Consider the following 23,178-nt stretch of genomic DNA (forward strand, 5'->3'; position numbering starts at 1 on the left):
CTTAAAACGCCTTCATCCATTTTAAAAGTATTTCCAAATGATATTATTTACACTAAGAGGGAAGGGTGGTGGACTAAATCTCATAATGAACTAGCAATAATGTGGTTAAATTCGTCTTTGGTGAGAATCGAACCTAAAACCTCTCACTTACAAAGGAAGATGAATATCACTAGACCGTAATATTAGGTGTCTTGTAACTCAGTTGGTTAAGAATATTCGTCCATACACTTGAGATTTTGTATTCGAATTCTCGCCCTCGTAATTTAGATGAATCTCTAAAGTTTCCAACAGTTCGGAAAAAAAAAAAAAAAAAAAAACCAAAACAAAAAACAAAAAGACCAAAATTTGATGGGTTGGCGGTTGGCCCCCGCTGGGCATTTGCCGTAAATTGGGTTAATTGGATTTGACGATCATGATTTTGATGTGTAAATTGGACCCCACGGAATCACATCACATCAGACGTTAAGCCTACAACTGCCCAGGACTGATGACTCCCTGTCAGCTTCGTTCACTATTATATTTTAAAATATAAAATAAATATATATAATTAGTACGGTGTACATTTAGTAAAATGAATATATGGTACAAATTAATCTAAAAAATATTAAAACATATTAAAATTCAAAATTATGCGGTAAAGATTAATTTAAAAAATAAACATAGGCACGAAAATAAATTAAAATATATCAGTACAAATTAAACCAAAAAGATATTGGTACAAAACTAAAAAAATGGGTACATATTAAAGATAGAAATATATGAAAAATATCAAAAGGGATACATTTAAATATGACTAAATAAGTTTTAAATATTAAAATTGAAATACGATGACATGTGAATTATTTAATACTGAAATAATGATGTGAATAAGTCAAAGAACCTTTGGTAAAAAAATGAACAAGAAGTAAGGTTTCGGTTCATGAAAAATGAAAATGAGGAGAGAACCTAATTTATACTTATTTTATATTTAACGAAAAATACTTCAACTATTATGTTGTTTTTGGTATGAGAATTGTTATTAGTATTCTAAAAATCTCATTTGGTACTTCAAACTTTCTATAATTAGAACGAAAAATACATTTGTCAGAAATGTAGAATTAGATTTTTTGAGTGCTAATAACAATTTCCTTTGGTATGTCTACAAAACATTTCATGTTTTCAACACTCAACTCGTTTATTGACTACAAAATGCCAAAAACTTTATTTCTCACTTTAACGACATTTGCATCCCATCATTTTTCATAATATTGACAAGAGAACACACGATTTTAATGTGCAACTCATTTATATATAAACTAGAAAGTGCCAAAAGCTTACTTCTTACCGATAAATGCATTTGCGCTCCGTCAATTTCGATAATGTCAACGAAAATTGAGGCTTTCAACGCACAAATAATATCATTGTGAGTATATAACAGGCTTCCAACCCTTGACTAAATGCCAAATTAACCCATTTATCACCCCCCCCCAAAACACCACCCAACCCAAGCTAAACATTTGGCTAAAAGCCAAATGCTAAAGTTGGGTCAAATACCCCCCAAGTTCCCCCTCCCCCCCCCCCCCCAAAAAAAAACCCGTGGACTCGCCAAACTTTGGGCCAATCTTGGCCCGCCCACTCATTGACGCCCCCCACGTGGCCCGCCTCCATTTAGCTCCCAACAACTGAGGGCCCACTGTCAAGGCCCCTGTCATCCACTTCCCCAAGCCCAACGGCTCTTTTCCTCATCGAACAACTAGCATTTAAGGACCGTTGGTTGATCCAATAGTCCATATTCAAATTTTATTTAAAAAATATGTTATTTTAAAATACATTGAATCCAACGCCTGAGATCAAATATAATCAAATATAACGGTAAAAACAAAAAAAATCTAACGGTCTAAATTTAAATCCAACGACTAAAATAATTAAAAAAAATTATTTAACTCAAAATTCACCCAACAACTCTATAAATACCTATGTATTTGTTCAAACATCCACACAAAACTCAAATTTCTCCTACAATTCTTTCAATTTATCTTTTTACCACTTATTTCCATTTCCAAATTGTTCAACATGGCATGGCAAGAGAACATATTAGAGGTCATAATTGGATCTGTGAGGAAGATGTTGTTTTATGCTTGGCATGGGTTTCGGTTAGCGAAAATAGTGCAGTTGGCGCAAATCAATATTAGTTGCTTGATATTGTGCCATTTGCATTGCCCTGCTACACCTTCTTCCATCACCCTTTGATGAGATATTAAGGATTTTTAGGAAACAAAAACTCTTTGAAAGTTGAAAGATTTGTGAATATAGAGGATGATTGAAGGTTGAAAAATTGTGTGATCAACTAATATTGGACCTATGTTTGTATAGAGGATGATTGATGAAAGTTAAACGGTTGCTGAGAGTTGAAAGTTTGGTGTTGAACGGTTGGTGAAAGTTGAAGGCTTGTTTTGTGGAAAATTTAGTGATTTTTCAATATTTATCGAAATTTAAATATTTTTAAATTAAAATGTTCATAAAATTAATTTACGATAGTCTATATATTTATTTAAAAAAAAATTGATTTAAGAAAAAAATTAGCCTAAGTTCATTCTTTAATAATTCCGAGCTAAATTTTAGGCCATAAATGTTAAAGCAGAAAAACAATTTTTGGGCTAAAAGCTAAATTTTTTCAAGCTAAAAAATTTGACTTTTAGCACAAAAGTTGGAAATGGTCTAAGAGCTTATGCCGGTTGGGGTATTTACCTTAAAGTCATATTGGGCTTTTGTTCTTTCTTTGAATGGGCTTCTGACTTAAAATCATATTGGGCCACGTCCGGACAAGATTACATAGGCGGGAAAGAGTGAAGTACCGTTTGCACGAGTCTGAAAGAAACGACATGTCGTCCCTATAGAAAAACGCAAAATAAGGAAGGCACACGAGACCCTTTTCTCCCTCTCTCTCTCTCCTCGACTGACTTTCTGCAATCAACTGAGCTAGGGTTTCGGAGTCGCCATGGCCGATTTCCAGAGCTCGACTCACCGAGCCAGGTGGATCTTTACTCCCGAAGAACTGGTAATTCGCCTCCTCCGTATTTTCGCCTTTTTTTTTTTTTTTTTTTTGGTGTTCAGCGAAGGCCTGTTTGGTTGCCGAGAAAATGAAGCAGAATATAATTTCTAACTTTCTATGTTTATTATTTCCGTCGTTGATTTTGGCTTCGATTGTGCCGAAAATTTAACTGTTGCTTTTGCTTTCGCTCTCTGTTTGATTTCCTCTGTGAAAAAATTGAAGTGGTGGCCAAGTTATAAATTGGAGGAATTTTAGATGAAATTAAATGAAGAAGCTTGTTTTCTTTGGGGCATTGATGTTTGCAAGGCTTTGAAGTTGAATTGAAATTTCGTATGCGTTTATTGATTTGATTTTTCAATGTTATAGGTTGGTAAATACAAGGCTGCTAATCAAAGAGCAGTGCAAACATTGGAGAAGGTACGTATTGTTTGATCGAAACAAGTAACTGATATCTTCATGCAACTCTCGTTGATAGCTGATTGTTTCACTTGTCTGTTGGAGTGAGAGCGTATGTACTAATGCATCGAGTGTACCTTATTTGATGGTTTTAGGAGATGTTTACAGGCTAAGCGGACTAGCAGAGGATGTGATGAAATTAGGGCAATGTCTTGACATATTGGTTTAAGGATATAATTATACCTTTCTACTAATGCATGTGATTTGTATGTCATTTGTAGTATTACATGTCGAAGATGTCCACATTTTGACCCATAGGAAAATAGTTATCTTTCCGCAAAGTGGCTTGAATTGTTTTCAATTTTTATAACAAATAATTTCTTGTGTAGTATGGAGCGACACTAATGGAAGTGGATGTTGATGGAACATTATCATACCCTAAACCCCAAGTAAATGGTAATGTTCTTTCGAGGAACCCCTCCCCCCCCCCCACCCCCCCCTCTTCCCCCACCCACCCAAACACACGCACACGGAACTGGTTTTCAATGGCTTTAATTTTTTTTTTTTTTTGTTGTCTTTAAATACAGCCGATTCCCGTCCAAAACCCATTAACATTGATGAGGAGCAATTTATGCGAGTATTTTATGAGAACAAACTTCAAGAAGTGTGTACCAACTTTCACTTTCCGCATAAAGTTCAGGTATGTGGTCTCCTCTTTTGACAGAAAAAAAAATAGTAATAATTATTTAGGAAGAATGAAACTAAATTTTTTTTTTATTAATTTTGGCACTATCCATGTCTAATTGGTTTCATTTGCAGGCAACGGCTCTCATATATTTCAAGAGGTTTTATTTACACTGGTCGGTGATGCAACATCATCCCAAAAATATAATGTAAGGTTGGCTTATCTCTATTAAGTATCTCTGTCAATTGTCAGCATATGTGATTGTGTGGAATTTTGGTTCTTCTAGGTAGAAATTCACTAAGATGTTGAGACATTGTAGAAAATCAGGTCATATTTTTAATGTTTATTGTGTTTGTACATGTACCTAATTGTTTGTGGATTTTCAATTTAAATTGATTGACTTGTGCACAGGTTAACCTGTATATATGCAGCTTGTAAAATAGAGGAAAACCACGTATCAGCGGAGGAGCTTGGTAAGGGGATCTCACAGGATCATCAAATGATACTCAATAATGAGATGATAGTTTATCAGGCATGGATGTGCCACACATTTCTTTGTTGTTTTTATTTTGTTTCTGTTTTCTTTGTTAAATATAATAAACCTTTATCTTGCAGACTTTGGAATTTGATCTTATCGTTTATGCACCGTACCGCTCAATTGAAGGATTTGTCAATGATATGGAGGTAAAGTTTCTTACGGTTTTCTCTAGTGCAACTTTAATATATATATATATATATATATATATATATATATTTAGGAATCCTTTAAAGGTGTCCCCATTTTTTTTTTTGAAAAATGGGGATCCCTCTTGTTAAAGGGCCTGGTGTGTGTGTGTGTATTTTTTTTTTTTCATAATGCACTTTTAAGTTTTCTTAGAAGTTCCTTCCACGCACTTGGTGACAATTAGTGTTGATTTCTAGGAATTCTGCGGATTAGAGGATAACCAGCTCCAACATCTCAAGGTAATTGTTGGCTTTATGTTAATTGTTATTTGGCTGAATAGCATGTTGAGTATCTGTATCTACACGACTGAATCTTTAAAAGTCATTCATTGTTGAGATGCTGCATTTTGAATAACCAGTCACAGGCAATGTATTGCTTCATGTATGTTTCTTAACCGCTACACATATGTTGATGGATGTTTTGATGAGATTGCAGGATGCGGCAAAGATGGAAGTTGATAAAATCATGCTCACAGATGCACTGCTCCTTTTCCCTCCTGGGCAGGTATGATTTGTCAGTCAAGCTTCTTGCTGTTTACAGCTCAGAATTTTGTTATTAATTTCAAGCTATCTTAATTTGATGCAGTTGGCATTGGCTGCATTGCGTAGTGCAAATCATGTATGCAGAGTTGCTGACTTTGAGAGGTTATCATTTGCACTCGGGTTTCCTATCGTTTTTGTTAATAGTTTTCTTTCCTGTATAGTTCTACTTATGCCTTCCTGCCAACTTTCCTATAGGGTTTGTTGTTGGACGATACTAAAAAAGTTTCTTACATGAATGCTCATTTTCAGATACCTGAGTAGCATTCTCTCTCGGCAGAGTTCTGCGCATACCATTTCAGAGCTAGTTGAATTCCTCAATGCAATTGATTCTTGGGTATAAATTCATTGCAATCAGCATATAAGTGTGTTGCAAACTTCATAGGCTCTCTGATAGTGGCACGAACGTTTGTGAAAATTTCCAATCTCTTTTCTTCATGTCTTATGTATGTAGGCAAAAAGATACAAGTTTCCTTCAGACAAAGATCTCAAGCACATCAACCGGAAACTGAAATCTTGTTGGGGACTTAGTACACATGACGAGTATGCTCCTTATCTTGAGATAATCACGTTTAATCGGTTACCTTTTCCCTTTGAATCACGTTTAATCTGGTTACCTTTTCCTTTTGTATCATTGCCATACATTGACTACTTTTCAGGAGCAAGAAGCGGGATAAGAAATCAAAGCACAAGTCAAAGAGGAGTTCAAATGAAGCACAAATTCTACCATCTCGTGCTCAAATGTATGCCCTTTTTTGTTTTCTGTTGTTTTAATCGAAGGTCTAGTGCGAGTGAGGCTACCATTTGGCGGCTTAGTTTTGTGAAATTTGCCATCTTATCTCGGTTTCTGGGCAATTTCATGTGCTTGTCCCTTAGAGATTGTTGATACACTGCTACTGGTGCTACTGGTGTCGGAACAGTTGGAGAGAGCCAAATTTACTTTCTTGCCGTATTAACACCTTTTGTATGGTTTCAGGTAAATTTATCTCGGTCTTTCCCTGGGATTCAGTTCGTCAGGCTCGGAAAAATACTCCAACCAGTCATCCTGTACCTTGCGGACGACGAGAATTTTTACCCGTGCTTTAACTAATGTTTTCTTTCTCCTTATCTTGCTATCTTCGTTTGTGTTCTGTTGTCAAATTAATCTAATTTATGACTTTGAGTTTGAATGCGATGAAGAATTTTATCTGCCAAAAAAAAAAAAGAAAAAGAAAAAAGAACCCTGCATTTTACAGTAATGAAAGTAACTTCCGTTATATTCAACAAAATGTGTGTTTTTTCCATAAAAGAATGCAAAGCTTTTTGGTTTCGACCATAATCATTAACAAATAGGGCTTCTATTTGGAAGCGCTGGAAAGGGTGATAGAGAAATGCACATGATATTTTCAAAAATGAGATTTTTTAGTGTATTATAATATTGGTGCGAGAATTAATGTTAAATAGTAAGGTTACAAAGAGTTCATGAATGGTTTGGAGGAGGATTCTCTACCCTTCTAATCACTTTATCTTTCTATGTCCTTCTATTTGAACGGTCACAGTTAAGTTATGTCAACATTTTATATTGATTTTTTTATAAAGATAATAAGACAAAAAACAATGTGCAAGAGGAGGAGATGGAAGGGATGAGAATAGAAGAGCAGAGAAGATTGAGAGGTTATTTGGTATTTTCGAGAAAAGTCAGGGAAAAGGGTTCCACAGTTTTATTTTTTTAATTCAAAAACACTTTATAAACTTTCTTTAATCATTAGTACAAGTGGCGGTGCTAATATTGTAAATAAATTAAAGCTTGGGCACAGTAACAGTTTCGTAATTAAGTTGAAAGTTGGTAACACCGGCAACTGTTTCTTCATGAAATCCGCAACGGTTTCCTCGTACTCGACAAAATTTATTCTAAATTTGCACCCTATTCGTATTTATTCTGATTTTGCACCCCTACTCGTATTTATTCTAAATTTGCACCCCTATTCGTATTTTGGGTTTGGGTACGTATTTTGCTCCCTAGTCTCGGACAAAAACAGAAACCACACCGTTAGCTCAGACCAGTTCAACAAACGTCGCCGTTTAACCCTTCATCTCCTTACTTCCCACTGCTATACCCTGAAAGGCAGCAAGAAAGAAACCCTAGCTTTTGCCCGTATTTTCTCGGAAACCAAACAGGAAGTAAGTGTTTCATTACTGTAAAATGCAGATTGTTATTTTTTCTGCTTTTTTTTATATTTTGCTATGGAAAACAAACAGGAAATGCCTCCAAGAAATTTATCACTTCTGGTCAGACTTTCATGCCAACCAATTTCAGAAGCAGGTTTTGTTCTTCAATCTCGTTTCTCGATTTCATCCATTTGTGCTTTTGGTAGAGAATTTGAACCGTAATCGATTTTTTTTTCACTTATTTAATTTAAAGTTCCATCCTGTTTAATTGTCTGTGAAATCAGCTTTGACAATTTCATTCAGATGAACTCATGGCTGTTCCGGACACCCGAGAACTTTGCTTAAAACCGACTATTGCGTAAAAATTAGAGATGAAATACAATGCCAGTGTATAAGTTAGTAAGCCCGTGTTTTCGTATCCAGTTACGCTTAGTTCACTGGTTAGTTTGTACTAGTAATGTACAATACTGATACCCTGCTTGACCATACATGTCCGGAAATTTGGCCTACTGATAGCTCAAACCAGTCCTACCTTGTAACTGTGGTACCTAAACCCGATTTGTATAACATGAATGAGTTTTTCATGGTGGAATCAATTAAGTCTTGATGTTGGTTTTCGTTCACTTGGCGTCCTAATGTGGCATCTTTAGCATATTAACTGTAAAACCTTGAGTCTTTATGTTGCTTGAGAGGACACAGAGAAGATAAAATCATAGAAAGAGATGGGCGGAACAAAAAACCCAAAAGGGGTTAGGGAGTCTGAAAGTTGAGATTCTATTGAATCTGTTTCGTCCTTGAGGACTTAGTGGCCTATTCTCTAGAGGATGATGAAATACGATGATCTTCATCTGTGTTCATCATTATGTTAAAACTGTACTTAGTCAAGTGATTAGGTGCGTCAAAAGGTATAAAATGTCTTACGATTAGAGATGAAATGCAATGTCAACGGAAATAGGGTTTTAGGCGTGCACCTAATGATCCACTTCATCGATAATGTTTAGACTGAGGATGTATTTGTTTCACTACAACCTCAAAGGCTCCAAATCATCTGCCAGGTTGGGGTGTTCCAGCATGAGTCCATTGTGAAGGTAGAAACTTCTGCCTGAGTTTGCTGATTTTCCGGAAGTTAGCATTCCATTCGATGATATGTTAACTGAATACAACAGATTAGGGAAGAAACGAAAATTTAAAAAAAAAACAGAGAAAATGAAAAAAAAGTAATACTTTCTTCTTCAACACTTCAAAGGCGTTCAATTTTTTCATGGTAAGCTGACAAGCCTATCAAGAACTTAAGCGTTAGGGCATTTGCATTGAACCCCCATACATTTATTGTTCCTTCTTGCTCTGTTTAAGCTAACTGTATGAATTACCTTTGCAGCCGCAAAGCCTTCTGCCTCCAGCAGTACAAATAAAACCATACCATCTTCAAATCGGAGTTGTCAAGATCATCTTCGGGCGCCCTCAAAACCGCTTTTGAAAATAATGTCTTGTTATAGGAATGTACACTCTTGTAGCCACACGATCATATTTGGTTATTGGGTTGGACCTGATATTGATCATGGATGGGGCTATGTGGAAGCTTTTATTAATCCAATCACTTAAGTATTTTTCAATATTCCATGTTTTTTCTCATTATGTTTTGGGATATTTCATAGATTCATTCGAGAAACACTTTTTGTATGTGTTAACAACGTCCAATTTGTCGATGAAAACGCGTAAAAATTGTTCAAATTTTAATATGTGAGGGTCAAAAACCAGGAAGGTACATAAGAGCAAACATTGGCCGGAATCGTGCTGGAAGCTGGTGTAGGCTGCTGCCTCAGAAACATGGTCTGATGTTGTGCTGTTTATTAATCCTAACAAGATAAATGTAGCCTTCGAAATGTGTCTTGATTAGGACAGATTGTAACTCTAGACACTAATTTGGTCACCTTTTTCATAGGTAAAGTTGAGCACAGCTGCAACTCACACAGATTACCCATGATCTCGTAGCCCTTTCTCATGGAAAATGAAATATGGATTCTTACGATTCTTATTAAATGGAATTTACTATTTCTTTTATACATGAATCTCCTCTTGCTTTGCGCTCTTAAACAATTCCGGAGTTGGTGTACACCAATGAGGAAAGAAGACAAACCAAGAACTGGTCCCACAACTTGTCCAACAGTTAAATGAAGACAAATGTTGTGACCGATGAGTCTTTTGGAGATTGTGTTTCGAATTAGGTAACTTGGGTCCACAATACGTGCAATTGCGAAATAAAGACAAAGGCGTTGAGAACTGATCCATTTAGAGTTGATTGGGAGTCAAACTTGAATAAGAACTCACTGTTGCGAATGTACCATATGATCATATTATTTATGAGTAAAACCATGACATAGTACTAGTAACGTACGTCATTACAAAGATCGTTATTCCTTTAATTTATCTATTGATTAACCTTGTGCGTAAGAGTTCATATATGTACTTGTTTAATGATATGGTGAGACAAATCAGAGAGAGTTTGTGATGGTTGATCAGTGGTCCCCTAGCTATATGACCTTATAAATGGAAACCCTAGGAAGCATGTTAATTGAGCCCTAACTCTGACGGCTTGTAATTTTATTGGATTATGATTCTCTTACCTCCTCTTTCCATCCTCTTCCATCCCCTTCTTTCTCATTCTCTTATTTTGTCTTTCTCTTGTTATAAAAAATTAATATAAGATGTTGACGTGGCTTAACCATGACCGTTCAAATAGGAGGAGAGGGAAGGAGAGGGAAAAAAATAAGGAAGATAATCCTACTCCAATTTTATTAGTACATAGAGTAGGGTTTTTGCACTAATCTTTAACGGGAAGATTACCCTAATCCATATTCCAGAAGCATATAGTAAACTATATTAAGCATGCTTGAGATTCTATCAGACTACTTTAATTTCACAGTAACTCATGTTATCTAAAGCCACAATAGATTAGTGGTCCTAATCCTAGGGTTAAGAGCAAACCCTAAACCTAGTACTGCATACTGCATTGTTAATTCAGTATACTTGTATTCGATTCTTAATGACTAATTAATCTGCAATTATATATATATATATATATATATATATATATATGAAAGCTTCACTTTGATAGTAGTTCGGTTATGTTTGCTAACCATTTCTTTTTCGGTTTTTTGAGTTTTCACTTTTTATATTTGAGATATAAGAAAAGTACATATATGGCGAAGATGAGATGAAAAAGGTGATGAGATGAGAGAGAGGAGAAGAAATAAGGAAAAATGAATGTAAACAAAGCGAAACAACTTATACTAGTTTTTGGTTTTGCGTTTTTTGCTGTCATTTTGTATCTCATTGCTTATCTATTTCTTCGAATCTCTCCCATCATCCTTATCTTTCTTCTCCATCCCTCATTTTTCTATATTTTCTCCATATCGCTAACAAAAAAGTGAAAACCAAAAGCAAAAACCGAAATGGTTATCAAACAAGCACTTAGTTAATTAACTCTCATGGATATGCTAGGTTGTGCTATTTGATGGACTAGACATGCTAGTTAATTATTCAGTTCAAGATTCTTATATATCATCAAGAAATCATGCATAATTAGCCCGTAAATATTTGGCATAATTTATTAGACAAGTAAACTGTAATTGCAAATCTCCAAGAACACCTATATATGGTTTAGGAGGAAATTTCTAAGATGGATAAGGGAATGAGATACAGTACAGCTCATAGGATATAGTCATGCAGGAAATTTATTCAAGGCTCGAATGGACCAAAGGAAAAATTTGATGACAAAAGATAATTTGCTACAAAAACCAGAGAAAAGATTAGATTAAATATGAAATATATAACTAGCTAGATGATATATACACATTTGAAATAGAATTTAAATGACTAGGAATCATTTGAAATCTACCTTCTTTGTTTCGTCACTTTCTTTCTTCTGTCAAAATCCTGACATGAATCTATGAATTGTAATAGTCTAAACAAACAATTTTACCTTATAATTCTGTCTTAATCCTTAAATCTGAAATCAATTAGTGCAAATTAACACTAATAAATGCAATCAAAGAAAGAAGAGAAGAAATTCTTAATCCCAATCATATATATATATATATATATATATATAGATAGCTCAAATATATATATTTTCTTTTTCAGGTTGATATATAGCCAGATCTTGAAAGAGAAATCGAGCGAACCCGTAATCCACTGTTAAACGCAGCTGCAATACTGTTTTTTCTTCTCATTATCCGAAAGCTATACCGCTCCTTAACTAAGAGAAAAAAAGGAAAGAAAAATGAAACTTAAGCGGAAAACACCTGAAGAAATTAAGCATGAATATTTGAGTAGAAACTTGGATTATTTTCCTCTTACTATCAAGTAAATTAAGCCAGTTCATATCAAACCTGACAGTTCACTGACGGAAAAAGTGCAGGCATAACTAATGCTAGCCATACTCAAACATCGAGCGGTATGATGAAAAATCTGACCTAAAACATCATCCGGAAACTTTTTTAAGTTTCAAATGAAACTTTATTTGGCCCCAGATCCCATCGATCGGAACTGCATTCTTGATCAAGGTCATGGCTTGGTAACAAGGGAGTTGTCACCTTTCCCAAGCACCCGAAACTCCAGATTTGAAGTTTGATTTTGCTGCGCTACCTGCAGGCCTCCATGACTTTTAATATGTGCTGTGTTTTGGTTGTTAGCTGCAGCTTTGTCTCTTTCAGCTTCCCTGTATTTATGCAAGTACCTTGTAGTAGCCTGGGCATGGTTATCAAAGCCTAGAGCACTCAGAGCCCAACAGATGTCGTCTCCATTGACAGTCTTGCGATTCTCCTTGTGACACTTGTCAGAAGCCTCGCCAGTTACAAAACTTAGGAACTCAGTTGCACATTCTTGCATTGTTTGTTTGGCTTCCCTGGAAATTTTGGCTCTTGGGGGAAGAATTTGTTTCATGATTCGACCCACGTTTGCAATTGGGAGCATTCCATCTTGTTCCTGATCTACCATGTTGATTGATCGATCCATACAATTAGATTTTGGAGGAGTTAATTTGATCTCTTCTGAGACAGACACATTGTTCTAGATCAGAATTCACGCTTGCTTTTTTTATAGATGTTTATGTATATGTGTGTGTATGTATGTATGTATGTATGTGTCGACGTCACAAGTCATTCACCAATATTAATTAATTCTATAAGTGGTTTAGTATTTGATGATACGTACCCTAACTATTCTACATTAAAATAAGAAAAATATTTGTTTTTAACTACTAATCAAAATAAATTTTCAAATTTTAAATGAAGTATTACTAATAAAGTCCAACCTGTCCAAATAATATGATGGTCAAAATAGAGCTTAGGATGACTTTTAAGTAACTAATTGATCTAATTAGCAAGAAAGAACCACTAATTCTTTACATTATTTCTACAATATATATTTTAATTAGTCCGTAGCATCTGAAGCCGTATTTGAGAAAGAGAAGTAGTTTTCAACATATGTAGACGGTGGTTTTAAGCCTTTAAGCCCAATCTAAGATTTAAAGTACAATGGTCCCCACCAAACCTCTAATCTCTCTTACTAATCTAAAATTAATTAATCCTAAAGTGTTCTTGTAGTTCGTACTCCTGATCAGTTGAGTGGATGGCGTTTGTGCACGTTTCTTGTCTAGCCGTTTAGGGATGGATCCTACCAAAACCTACCTAAAAAAAAAAACCTTAGTGTTTGATTAGCTCATGCATTAGGTTAAATAATGAGTTTGTCACTCTATTTGGTAACAAACAGGCAATGCATTTCCTTAATTTTAGCTGTGAATGATGCAAGTATGTTAGGTTTTGGTCAGGTCGATCCTCCAACTCACTAGTAGAAATGGGGCCTAAGGCCACATGGTATTTGGCACATCTCGAATCTGGGGTCGGTGAAAAATTAGCATTGAGTCTTGTGTGAGAACAGAAATTAAAATAAACACGATATAAAACTTCTCTTGAAAAAATAACCCAAAAATCCTTACTAGTGTACAGAAAATAATATAACTCTCAAATCTCATATCTAACACAATCTCAGCCCGTCTAATCCTTGTCTTGCCAAATAACTCACATGTAAAATGAAAAGTGAGGATGATAAGCAACAACCATCGTTGATAAGTAGAATATGTAATATGCCAATCAAACGTGTCGTTTTACATATACTATAAAATATGATAATAATATCAAGCTTTAACCATGTAATTCCACATCACATCATCTCTTCGTGTGTTGGTTATCCATCATAAAACGTAGCTCACCACATGACTCCTAACGTCCCCGTGTGCCATACATATTCCTCGGATAACCCAACACTAAAATTCACATGCTTCATGAACAATCACAAGAGTCCATAGAGTGTACATACACATATCAAAACACTTCCTGAAAGCTAACATGCTTGACTTGAAAAATAGATGGAAATTTTTTAAAATAGAGCAAATTCTATGGTAGGCCATATTTTTCACATTTATCGCAAAATAAGAAATTTTACAACACATTACATAAATCACTAACTTTGGTAGTTAATTAGAACCTCGACAAAAAAAATCCCATTAACAATCTCCACACATCAAACTTACTAATACCCTCTCGATATATGAATATACACACATATATAAATCTATTGCATGCTAGCTGCATGCAGCGTGATAAAAGGAAGGAAACGGATGATGAAACAAGACCTAACTGCGCCCTATTTACCAGTCCAATTTGGATTACTATTAACTAGTGCAAACATTGACTAATATATACTTTTTTTATGAGACGATATTTTGTTAGATAAAACTTTAACCATACATCAAAATGTCTACAAACATAAAAATATTAACAGTAAAAATAATAAATTCAAAAACAATAAACCCCCCACATCACAACATTTAAGTAAAAAGTCAAGTCCATTGTGCTCGGTGAGCTCACAATCACCAAAACTCAAAGTACTGTCACAACGAATTGAAGTTGCGCTGCCATAAAACTAATCGCATCTCGCCTTAAATAAATAAAAGTTCTTAAATTGTCCAATTTTCCAGATGCATGTTTTAAGAAGCATATTGTCACATCCCGGCCCAGGTGGGACCACTTCCGGGGCCCGCTTCACCACCGTAGTACGATATTGTCCGCTTTGGGCTTACCATTCCCTCACGGTTTTGTTTTTGGGAACTCACGAGCAACTTCCCAGTGGGTCACCCATCATGGGATTGCTCTAGCCTCCTTCTCGCTTAACTTCGGAGTTCCTACGGAACCCGAAGCCAGTGAGCTCCCAAAATGCCTCGTGCTAGGTAGGGATGAGAATATACATTTAAGGATCACTCCCCTGGGCGATGTGGGATGTCACAATCCACCTCCCTTAGGGGCCCGACGTCCTCGTCGGCAACACGCGACCAGGGTTAGGTTCTGATACCAAATTGTCACATCCCGGCCCGGGGCGGATCACTTCCCGGGCTCGCTCCACCACCGTAGCACGATATTGTCCGCTTTGGGCTTACCATTCCCTCCCGATTTTGTTTTTGGGAACTCACGAGCAACTTCCCAGTAGGTCACCCATCATGGGATTGCTCTACCCCCTTCTCGCTTAACTTCGGAGTTCCTACGGAACCCGAAGTCAGTGAGCTCCCAAAATGCCTCGTGCTAGGTAAGGATGGAAATATACATTTAAGGATCACTCCCCTGGGCAATGTGGGATGTTTTAAGAAGCATATTGTCACATCCTGGCCCGGGTGGGACCACTTCCCGGGCCCGCTCCCCCACCGTAGCACGATATTGTCCGCTTTGGGCTTACCATTCCCTCACGATTTTGTTTTTGGGAACTCACGAGCAACTTCCCAGTGGGTCACCCATCATGGGATTGCTCTAAGCCCCTTCTCGCTTAACTTCGGAGTTCCTACGGAACCCGAAGTCAGTGAGCTCCCAAAAGGCCTCGTGCTAGGTAGGGATGAAAATATACATTTAAGGATCACTCCCCTGGGTGATGTGGGATGTCACAATCCACCCCCCCTTAGGGGCCCGATGTCCTCGTCGGCACACACGCGACCAGGGTTAGGCTCTGATACCAATTGTCACATCCCGGCCCGGGGTGGATCACTTCTCGGGCCCGCTTCACCACCGTAGCACAATATTATCCGCTTTGGGCTTACCATTCCCTCACGATTTTATTTTTGGGAACTCACGAGCAACTTCCCAGTGGGTCACCCATCATGTAATTGCTCTAGCCCCCTTCTCGCTTAACTTCGGAGTTCCTACGGAACCCGAAGCCAGTGAGCTCCCAAAATGCCTCGTGCTAGGTAGGGATGAAAATATACATTTAAGGATCACTCCCCTGGGCAATGTGGGATGTCACACATATGGTCTTGTTGCAAATACAATTATATATAATATTGCTACTTTATGTTACAGTTTGGAGGAACATTTGTAAGATAACTAAATAGTTAAGCAAAGTGAGTTAAGTATAAATAAAATTTCAATTTGTTTAAACCATCCACCAACGTGCTTAATTACTTTTTACATTTTGCATTGTACTTAACTGTCACGTTCCGACTCGAGCTCCATCACATTCCGGGGTCGACTCCGCCGTAGCACGATATTGTTCATTTTGGGTCCCGACCACGCCCTCACGGTTTTGTTTATGGGAACTCACATGAGAACTTCCCAGTGGGTCACCCATCCTAGGATTGCTCTCGCGCGAACTCGTTTTTGTTGCTGGGAACTCACATGAGAACTTCCCAGTGGGTCACCCATCCTGGGATTGCTCTCGCGCGAACTCGCTTAACTTCGGAGTTCCGATGAACTCTGAAGCTAGTCCCAAAAGGCCTTGTGCTATATGGAGGTGGGCATGTACATATAAAACACAACACCCCCTCTCTATTGGTCAATGTGGGATGTTACAATCCACCCCTTTAAGGGCCCGATGTCCTCGTCGGCACACTCACACCAAACGGCAAAGTGGCTCTAATACCATTCTATCACATCCCAGATCGGCTCTGCCGTAGCACGATATTGTCCGCTTTGGGCCCCAAGCACGCCCTCACGGTTTTGTTTCTGGGAACTCAGACGAGAACTTTCCAGTGGGTCACCCATCCTGGGATTGCTCTCTCGCCAACTCGCTGAACTCTGAAGCCAGTAAGTTCCCAAAAGGCATCGTGCTATATGGAGGTGGGCATGTGCATATAAGGCACATCACCCCCTCTCCGTTAATCGATGTGGGATGTTACATTAACGATCCACATAATTCCATTGTTTATTCATCAATCGAGATATCCGATCTCCATTAGACTGGTTAGTAGCAAACTCAAACTTCGCTTACAAATAAGATCGGGTTAGGCCTATGAAGCATATATGCTTTGAATTAAATACGAACCAACTTGTACAAAAGATTCTTCAATTCCATTAAGAAAACCTAGGCTTTGAAAAATTAATTATTAGGCTATTAAGTAGAGGAGTTTGTTCCTATGTTCCTTCTTTCTTTTTCTTTTTTTATTTTTTTATTTTTTTGTATTTTATTTAAGAGGGGGAAGGTTGATGTTCTCTCTGAATAAGTATAACTTCATTTTTTTATATCAATAAAATTTCCTCATACCGTCAAGGTTCTAAAAAAAGTATGGTGCACTGGTGATATGGTAATAAACAAATGGAGATGGGTGGGCACAACCCATGACACAAAAATCCTAAATACTCGGAACTTCAAGTACAAGAAAAAATGCTCTTAACTAATTGACTTGCAAACGTAGAAGAATAAAACACATCTTGTACTTACCTCTTTTTGGAGGCCATAATCCGACTTTGTTTTGATTCCTTTCTTTCTCTTTTATACCTTACTATCTGATGGGTGGCATTCGATTAAGACGGGAAATGAAGTACTTTTTAATCTTCTTCAGTCAATCCTTTGCATGGAAAGTTCTGGACTTGCTTTAGAGAGAAATATTATTCTTGATGTCCAGCAGGAGCAGATATTGGACACCTAGCTACTACCTAGCCAGCTAAAAATGGAGTCCCTTCTTCAAGTTCTCCGTTTTCTTCCTTTTTTATTTAAACGGTGACGATTAAGTTACGTCAATATCTTGTGTTTTCTTTATAGAATGAGAAAGACAAAGAAGAAAGTGAAAGGGAAGAAGATAAGGGGATTTGGATTGGAGATAATCCTACTCGGCCAAAAATAGACATATATGTACTATATATTCTAGCTAGATCAAAAATTCCAGCCGACAAGTGGATATTTTTATGACTTCCTTTTGTGATGATGTTCTACTGTTTTTTTAACAAGACCACATATGTATACACATTCTCTCTAAAGTTATATGAAAATAATGATTCGCAATTGGAGGTTTTCTCGTTTTTAAGTACATAGTTCTCTTGTTATTGATGGAGACCTAGTGTGGCCTTCCGCTCAATACTCTTACATGATTCGATCAAGACTTCCGCTCAATACTCTTACACGATTCGTTCAATTGTCTTGATCAATAGTAAACTTTCTTGTATGGGTGGGTGCAGGTTGGTTTGGCCAAAATTGCAACCAAAACCGACCAAGCTGGGTCTAAAACTAATTAATTCAATTAACCAACTGTGGCGGGTTGGTTTGGATTGGTTCTCGGTTTATGTGGAGACGAAAATACGTAATAAATTTCTCTTCCAAAAGCTACAGAACATAACACCAATATGATTGATTGCTCAAAGGAAAGCACAAATGAAGCAGCCCAAGGAGAGCACCAAAGCAGTAGCTCTTGCGTTCTCCAAATGGTGCCCTTGTTCTTCTCCAAGGGGACTCTTAAACTAATTAGGTTTTGTTTTCATGTGGTGGAAACACTCGTAAGTAACTAACCATTTATATTACTATACATATTAATTATGATTAAAAAATAAATATATGCAGGTCGATTTGGTTAACCGTATCCTAAGAATTTTGGGAACCAATTAAGGTCAGTGCGGTTCGGTTTAATCACTCATAAAAAAATAAAAAAAACAAAAAAAATAAAAAAACCAAACCGTTTGCGCGGTGCGGACGGTTCAATCGGTTTTTTCTTTAAAATGCCCAGCCCTACTTTATTGTATCAAAACTTTAAATAGAAGGTCATGAATCCACTGCTAAAAGGTCAAGCACTGATATTGTCTTCAATTCCACCACCTATTAGACCAACGTGTATGAAAGTAGCACAAAAGACTTTGATAAATTAGAAATAAAACCAATCAGCATAGTTACAGTCTTCAACGAGAAAGTCTTTTGTACGCGTGCCGGATCAGAAGGATTATTAGAGGGGGTAAGGTCAATAGTGGGTCAGAATTAGCATGACAGATCACAGATGGTGGGATAAAGGGTGCTTTTGGTGTTTGGTTGTTGGACCTCAGAATTTCTCCTCTTCAACATGTTATGCTCAAATGTGGGATTTGGTTTGTTATCAACAAGCCCAAAACGAGATTGAAAAATGGGCTGCAATTTGGTTTGAAGCCTGCATTGATAAGTCCAGGAGCTAAGAGGCTCAGCAGAGGCTGTTGCTCTGCGGCCAACTCAAAGGGGCTGAAGTTCGACGCAGTGCTTTTTGGTTGTTAAGTTATAGTAGCACTGAGCAACATTCAACAATCCCATTATGATTTGCACTAAAGTGCCTTAAGTAGCCCCCGAAGAGTCTGTTTATTCTCTCCGTCTGAGCTTTCAAAGATATACCGACCATAGGTATCTTACCATCAGATATCGACAGTCGTCTTCTAACATTACCGACCTTTAAATATCGGGTTTTCATCTGTGTTTTCTAGCCTGGATTCTACGCTTGTATTTGGGCCTCGCTTAGCTTGGGGTCTTAGGTAAAAGTAGGGATTTAGGCACAAATAGCAAGGGATGCCTACAGCATCGCGCGCGATTGAAAACCGCACGAAATTTATATATATAGTACTGTTTACATATAAAATATAAAAGATTTTTAACGAAAAATTCGCGGTACTGTTTACTTTAACGAAAAACCACATCTTTACACTAAAAAGTCAATCCTGGTACTATTCACTTTATCCTTTATTTTATCCTTATCGTTAAAACTCAAAGTTTTCAAATTTGTTTTTATTAGTTTTCCTAAAATATAATACTTGATGTCTATGTACATGATACTTGCATACAAAAGTCTCATTGGCCGTCGGACTCTTACATAAAGAACTCAACATTGGAGGGGTACACTCTGATGTCATTCTCTTTTTCGACAACTCACGAACTTAAAGGGCATTTTTGACATTTTACTGTACCGGCTTAAAAATAAAGAGGAATCAAACAGTAAAAGAGGGGTATTTTCTTCTTTTACCGTGCTTAAGAACAATGTTATTTTTTCCATGGGGTTTTAGTATATAGAGTTTATGTATTTCAACCCGAATATTTTGCAATCTTTTGTGCGATCACAATGGAGTGCAGGAGACTAAAAGACGAGCGTTAAAATCACCAAACCTCTCACTGCAAAAAGAAAACAAAAAGCCTCATGGTTTCTGAGTACAAACATGTATGTCAGTAACCATATTGCTCTTGGAGGTTTCTCCAACAATGCAGAAAAGTAGACTTCATCCTTTGATTTGGGGGAAATAGCCCCCTTGCGTTGCTTGTATCTCAGCTGCAGAAACATGTACATGAAATCATCCAAACCCTTTCTAACACAGAAGAACCGGTCAATCCATAACAATCCGCCAGGCCTCAGAATTTGATCCCAATCAAACAGGATAAAATCCAGCAGCTGCAGGTCAATCCAGCGGTGTGAATCATGTCCATTGTGTTGTCAAAGAACGGTAGGCGTTGATTCAATGTTATCAACAATGGAACCAAACCTCTCAGTGCAATCATCTCGTTGAAAGGCGCCCTGAGGTTAAGAGCAGTAGAGACTACTGTAACGTTATGTTCTCTCATCCTTGCAGCGAATGTTCCTGTGCCAATGCCAAAGTCAAGACCAATCCTCATCTCCCCAGGCTTAATAGCCAGAACATCACTGATCCGAAAATCTACAGTAAGTGAGCTATTGGTAACCCATTTAAGCTTTTCCTTCTCCATTTCAAAGCACCCAACACACTTGGAATAGCCCCTCTTGGTGTTATTTTCCATCAAGCACTCAAAGTTCCTGCAATGATAATTGCTCCACCGCACATTTCTATCATCCGGAAGTTTCCACAGAGACTCGTTTATAGGGTAAGGCTTCTGGTAGACCATGGAGGCCCTTGTCAAGCACCGCCTCCTGGGCAAAGGATCACAACCGTTAAGCATCAGCTTCTTAGCTAAGTTCCAATAATCGTTGCAATAAGACCTGATGTCATAGCTCATGTACTCTTCCAACTCTTTCTTGTACAACACACAAGCATGTCCAATTGTATTATATATCCTCTCTATTCCGTATATACTAATCTTCCCGGTTCTACTCTCCTTTGGGGTTATATACTTCCTTAACTCTTCGATCACAAAAGTGTTAATCAAAGGCTCTTCTTTCATCATTGAGTTGTGAATACCTTCAGCTTTAGGTAACCGAATCAGCCTCAGAGAAATTTGAGCGATATAAAGAGGCCTGATTACTTTCTCCTCCAGATACTTCCTGTACTCAAATTTAGTAATGTTAGTTGTATGCAAGGCCTCCTTGTCCTTCTCAATTTGCTGCACCGCTGACTCGAGCTTTTCTTGTAAGCTTTCTAGTTTATTTAGAACTTCCCCTACTCGATCAGACAAAGCTTTTATGTCAAAACCTTCGTACGCATCTTTGACGCCAGTAAATTGTCAGGATATGTCTTCATTGTGAAAGAAAAAGCCTGCAGAGTAGAACTTGAACAGACTGCATATGCTGAAAATTATAACAAGGCCTCCCAATAGCATCTGAATCCAACCCATTAATTTACGCAGCCTACATTTCGGATGACACCACCTTACCACCTGAATAAAGCACAAAACCTCAACTTTCCTTTTAACCAAACGCTAATTCTGTACTTCCTTTTTTCGGATTTTCAACCTAGTTGAAAAAACAAATCATAGTGATTACAAAATGATCGGAAAATAAAATGTTCAGCACAAGCCACAATCGAACTTACACAATTAAAACAACGGATCATTTTACCGAGAAAATGTATGAACTCACAACAGATTGCGATTCGTAAGATGAGCATCCAGTCTTATATAATGTAAAAACCAGAACACAGAAACTCCAAGGTTCAGAAATGTGTAAATTTCAAACAACATGAATCAAGGCCAAAAATTTGCAACTTCGATTTTACATCAATTTATAATTTTCTCTCACAATACAAAAGCAAAACATAAGAATTTTCTCTGAAAATAATTTATAACAAAGGAAAAGCCAAATTTTCTCTAAAATTTCACAGAAGAGCCAATTTCCATTAGTTCTAAACCTTCTACATTTCATTCCCAAAAGCCATAACATCAAACACAAGTTAAAAGACTCAGAATTTCCTTTCATTTCCTCAGATTTTCTCAGCATCCAAACAACATCTAACAAAAGAAAGATAGCCAAATGAAGCTGAAAGTAAGCTACTCAAACCATAACTGAAATAAATAACCGAAATTTAAACAGAACCACAACCATAATCTCCAGGGACATATATCAAACTGAAGCCAAAACATCAAACCCAAGTTAAAACATTTTAAACTTTCTTTTCCCCCATATTTTCCCAGCATCCAAACAACATTTAACAAAAGAAACGTAGCAAATGAAGCTGAAAACAACCCACTTAACCATAAATTAAATAAAAAATTTCCAAATTTAAACTTACTCAGATGAAGAATCTCCATGATCAAACTGAAGCCAAATCAATCTTCCTGTACATAAACTTAACATATCTTCTAAACCCAATATCTGAAAGATAAAAAAGATTGAATCTTTTAGTAATACTTCAAATTTACTCCAAATAATACACTTCCCAATTGAGCATTAAGAGCTGTAAATTCGTATTTTTCAAGCTTACCCAACTCACAAAATCCACAAAACTCCCCATTATTTATTCCCTTTTTGTTATTTAATTTATTTAGCAGCATTCTTCTTACTCAACAGGCATTGAAGCACGAATCTCCAGAAGAAGAACCCTGATCAGAAATCAATTTATATAATTAAATTCAGGCCAAAAAAAAATTATATAATTAATTACTAAATCTTCTGCACACTTGGTTGTTTAATATATTAAAAAAGGAGTTGACTTTACAAATTTGGAGCTGAAAGAAGAACAGCGGTGACCAGTTGGATGGTAGCTGCGTGCCGGGTCAACCCGATTTGGGCCTGTTTAATTTCCATGTGATGGATGGAGGGCGAGAACCCTAAAATGGCGGGAGAGGAGGGAAACGTGACGTCGTTTTATCACATGCACTAGCGTTTATTGAGATCGGGATATTACTGTAGCTGTCGTGTGACCTAACAGTAAAACAGTTGACGAAGTTATCGGGATGATATTTTTCGAATTTGAATTTATTTGTGTTTTTGGTAGGGTAAGATAAATGCATATCGCATTATATTTTGCCTTCCCTTGGTTTAGGAGAAACTTTTTCATGTATCGGTAATACAGTCTGTTATTGTTACATCAAGTATCATGATACAAGTGGTTGGCCTTTTTTTTTTTTTTTTTTTTTTTTTTTTTTTTTTTTCAAATATCCATTTACTTGTTTTGTAACACCTAGTGTATCAGACTATGTTTCCAGCACCCTAAAC

The 23,178-nt window shown here is 36.9% G+C and overlaps 1 protein-coding gene, 1 long non-coding RNA gene and 2 pseudogenes across 4 annotated transcripts; 2 read left to right on the top strand and 2 right to left on the bottom strand.

The window, feature by feature from the left end:
* The first annotated feature begins 2,839 nt into the window (after positions 1-2,839).
* On the top strand, positions 2,840-6,544 carry CYCH;1 (cyclin H;1). 2 transcript variants are annotated; one of them, XM_068484939.2, is made up of 14 exons: positions 2,840-3,037; positions 3,398-3,448; positions 3,817-3,883; positions 4,015-4,127; positions 4,247-4,320; positions 4,524-4,644; positions 4,728-4,796; positions 5,034-5,075; positions 5,272-5,340; positions 5,422-5,480; positions 5,628-5,712; positions 5,830-5,918; positions 6,035-6,118; positions 6,352-6,544. In XM_068484939.2, the coding sequence occupies exons 1-14, from the start codon at positions 2,978-2,980 to the stop codon at positions 6,353-6,355; spliced, it is 987 nt and encodes a 328-aa protein (XP_068341040.2). In that variant the 5' UTR covers positions 2,840-2,977; the 3' UTR covers positions 6,356-6,544. The 2 variants fall into 2 exon arrangements, with proteins under 2 accessions (XP_068341040.2, XP_088538224.1); XM_088682098.1 differs by lacking the exon at positions 6,352-6,544 and having other exon boundaries at positions 2,879-3,037; positions 5,830-5,939; positions 5,972-6,038.
* A 556-nt stretch (positions 6,545-7,100) lies between these two features.
* LOC137745066 (uncharacterized) lies at positions 7,101-8,978 on the top strand. The gene is made up of 3 exons (XR_011069661.2): positions 7,101-7,535; positions 7,614-7,677; positions 8,902-8,978. It is a non-coding gene; the product is annotated as an uncharacterized LOC137745066 (long non-coding RNA).
* A 2,871-nt stretch (positions 8,979-11,849) lies between these two features.
* Positions 11,850-12,603, bottom strand: LOC148692161 (nuclear transcription factor Y subunit B-4 pseudogene; annotated as a pseudogene).
* Positions 12,604-19,811: 7,208 nt separating this feature from the next.
* On the bottom strand, positions 19,812-22,877 carry LOC137745477 (putative methyltransferase At1g29790; annotated as a pseudogene). The gene is made up of 4 exons (XR_015953872.1): positions 22,679-22,877; positions 22,445-22,562; positions 22,253-22,335; positions 19,812-21,477 (listed from the first exon to the last, which is right to left on the bottom strand). The product of XR_015953872.1 is annotated as a putative methyltransferase At1g29790 (transcript).
* Between the last annotated feature and the right edge of the window lie 301 nt (positions 22,878-23,178).

Source organism: Pyrus communis, chromosome 12 (genome assembly GCF_041283825.1).
Source record: "Pyrus communis isolate YQ-2024b chromosome 12, ASM4128382v1, whole genome shotgun sequence".
NCBI classification, from domain to species: domain Eukaryota; kingdom Viridiplantae; phylum Streptophyta; class Magnoliopsida; order Rosales; family Rosaceae; genus Pyrus; species Pyrus communis.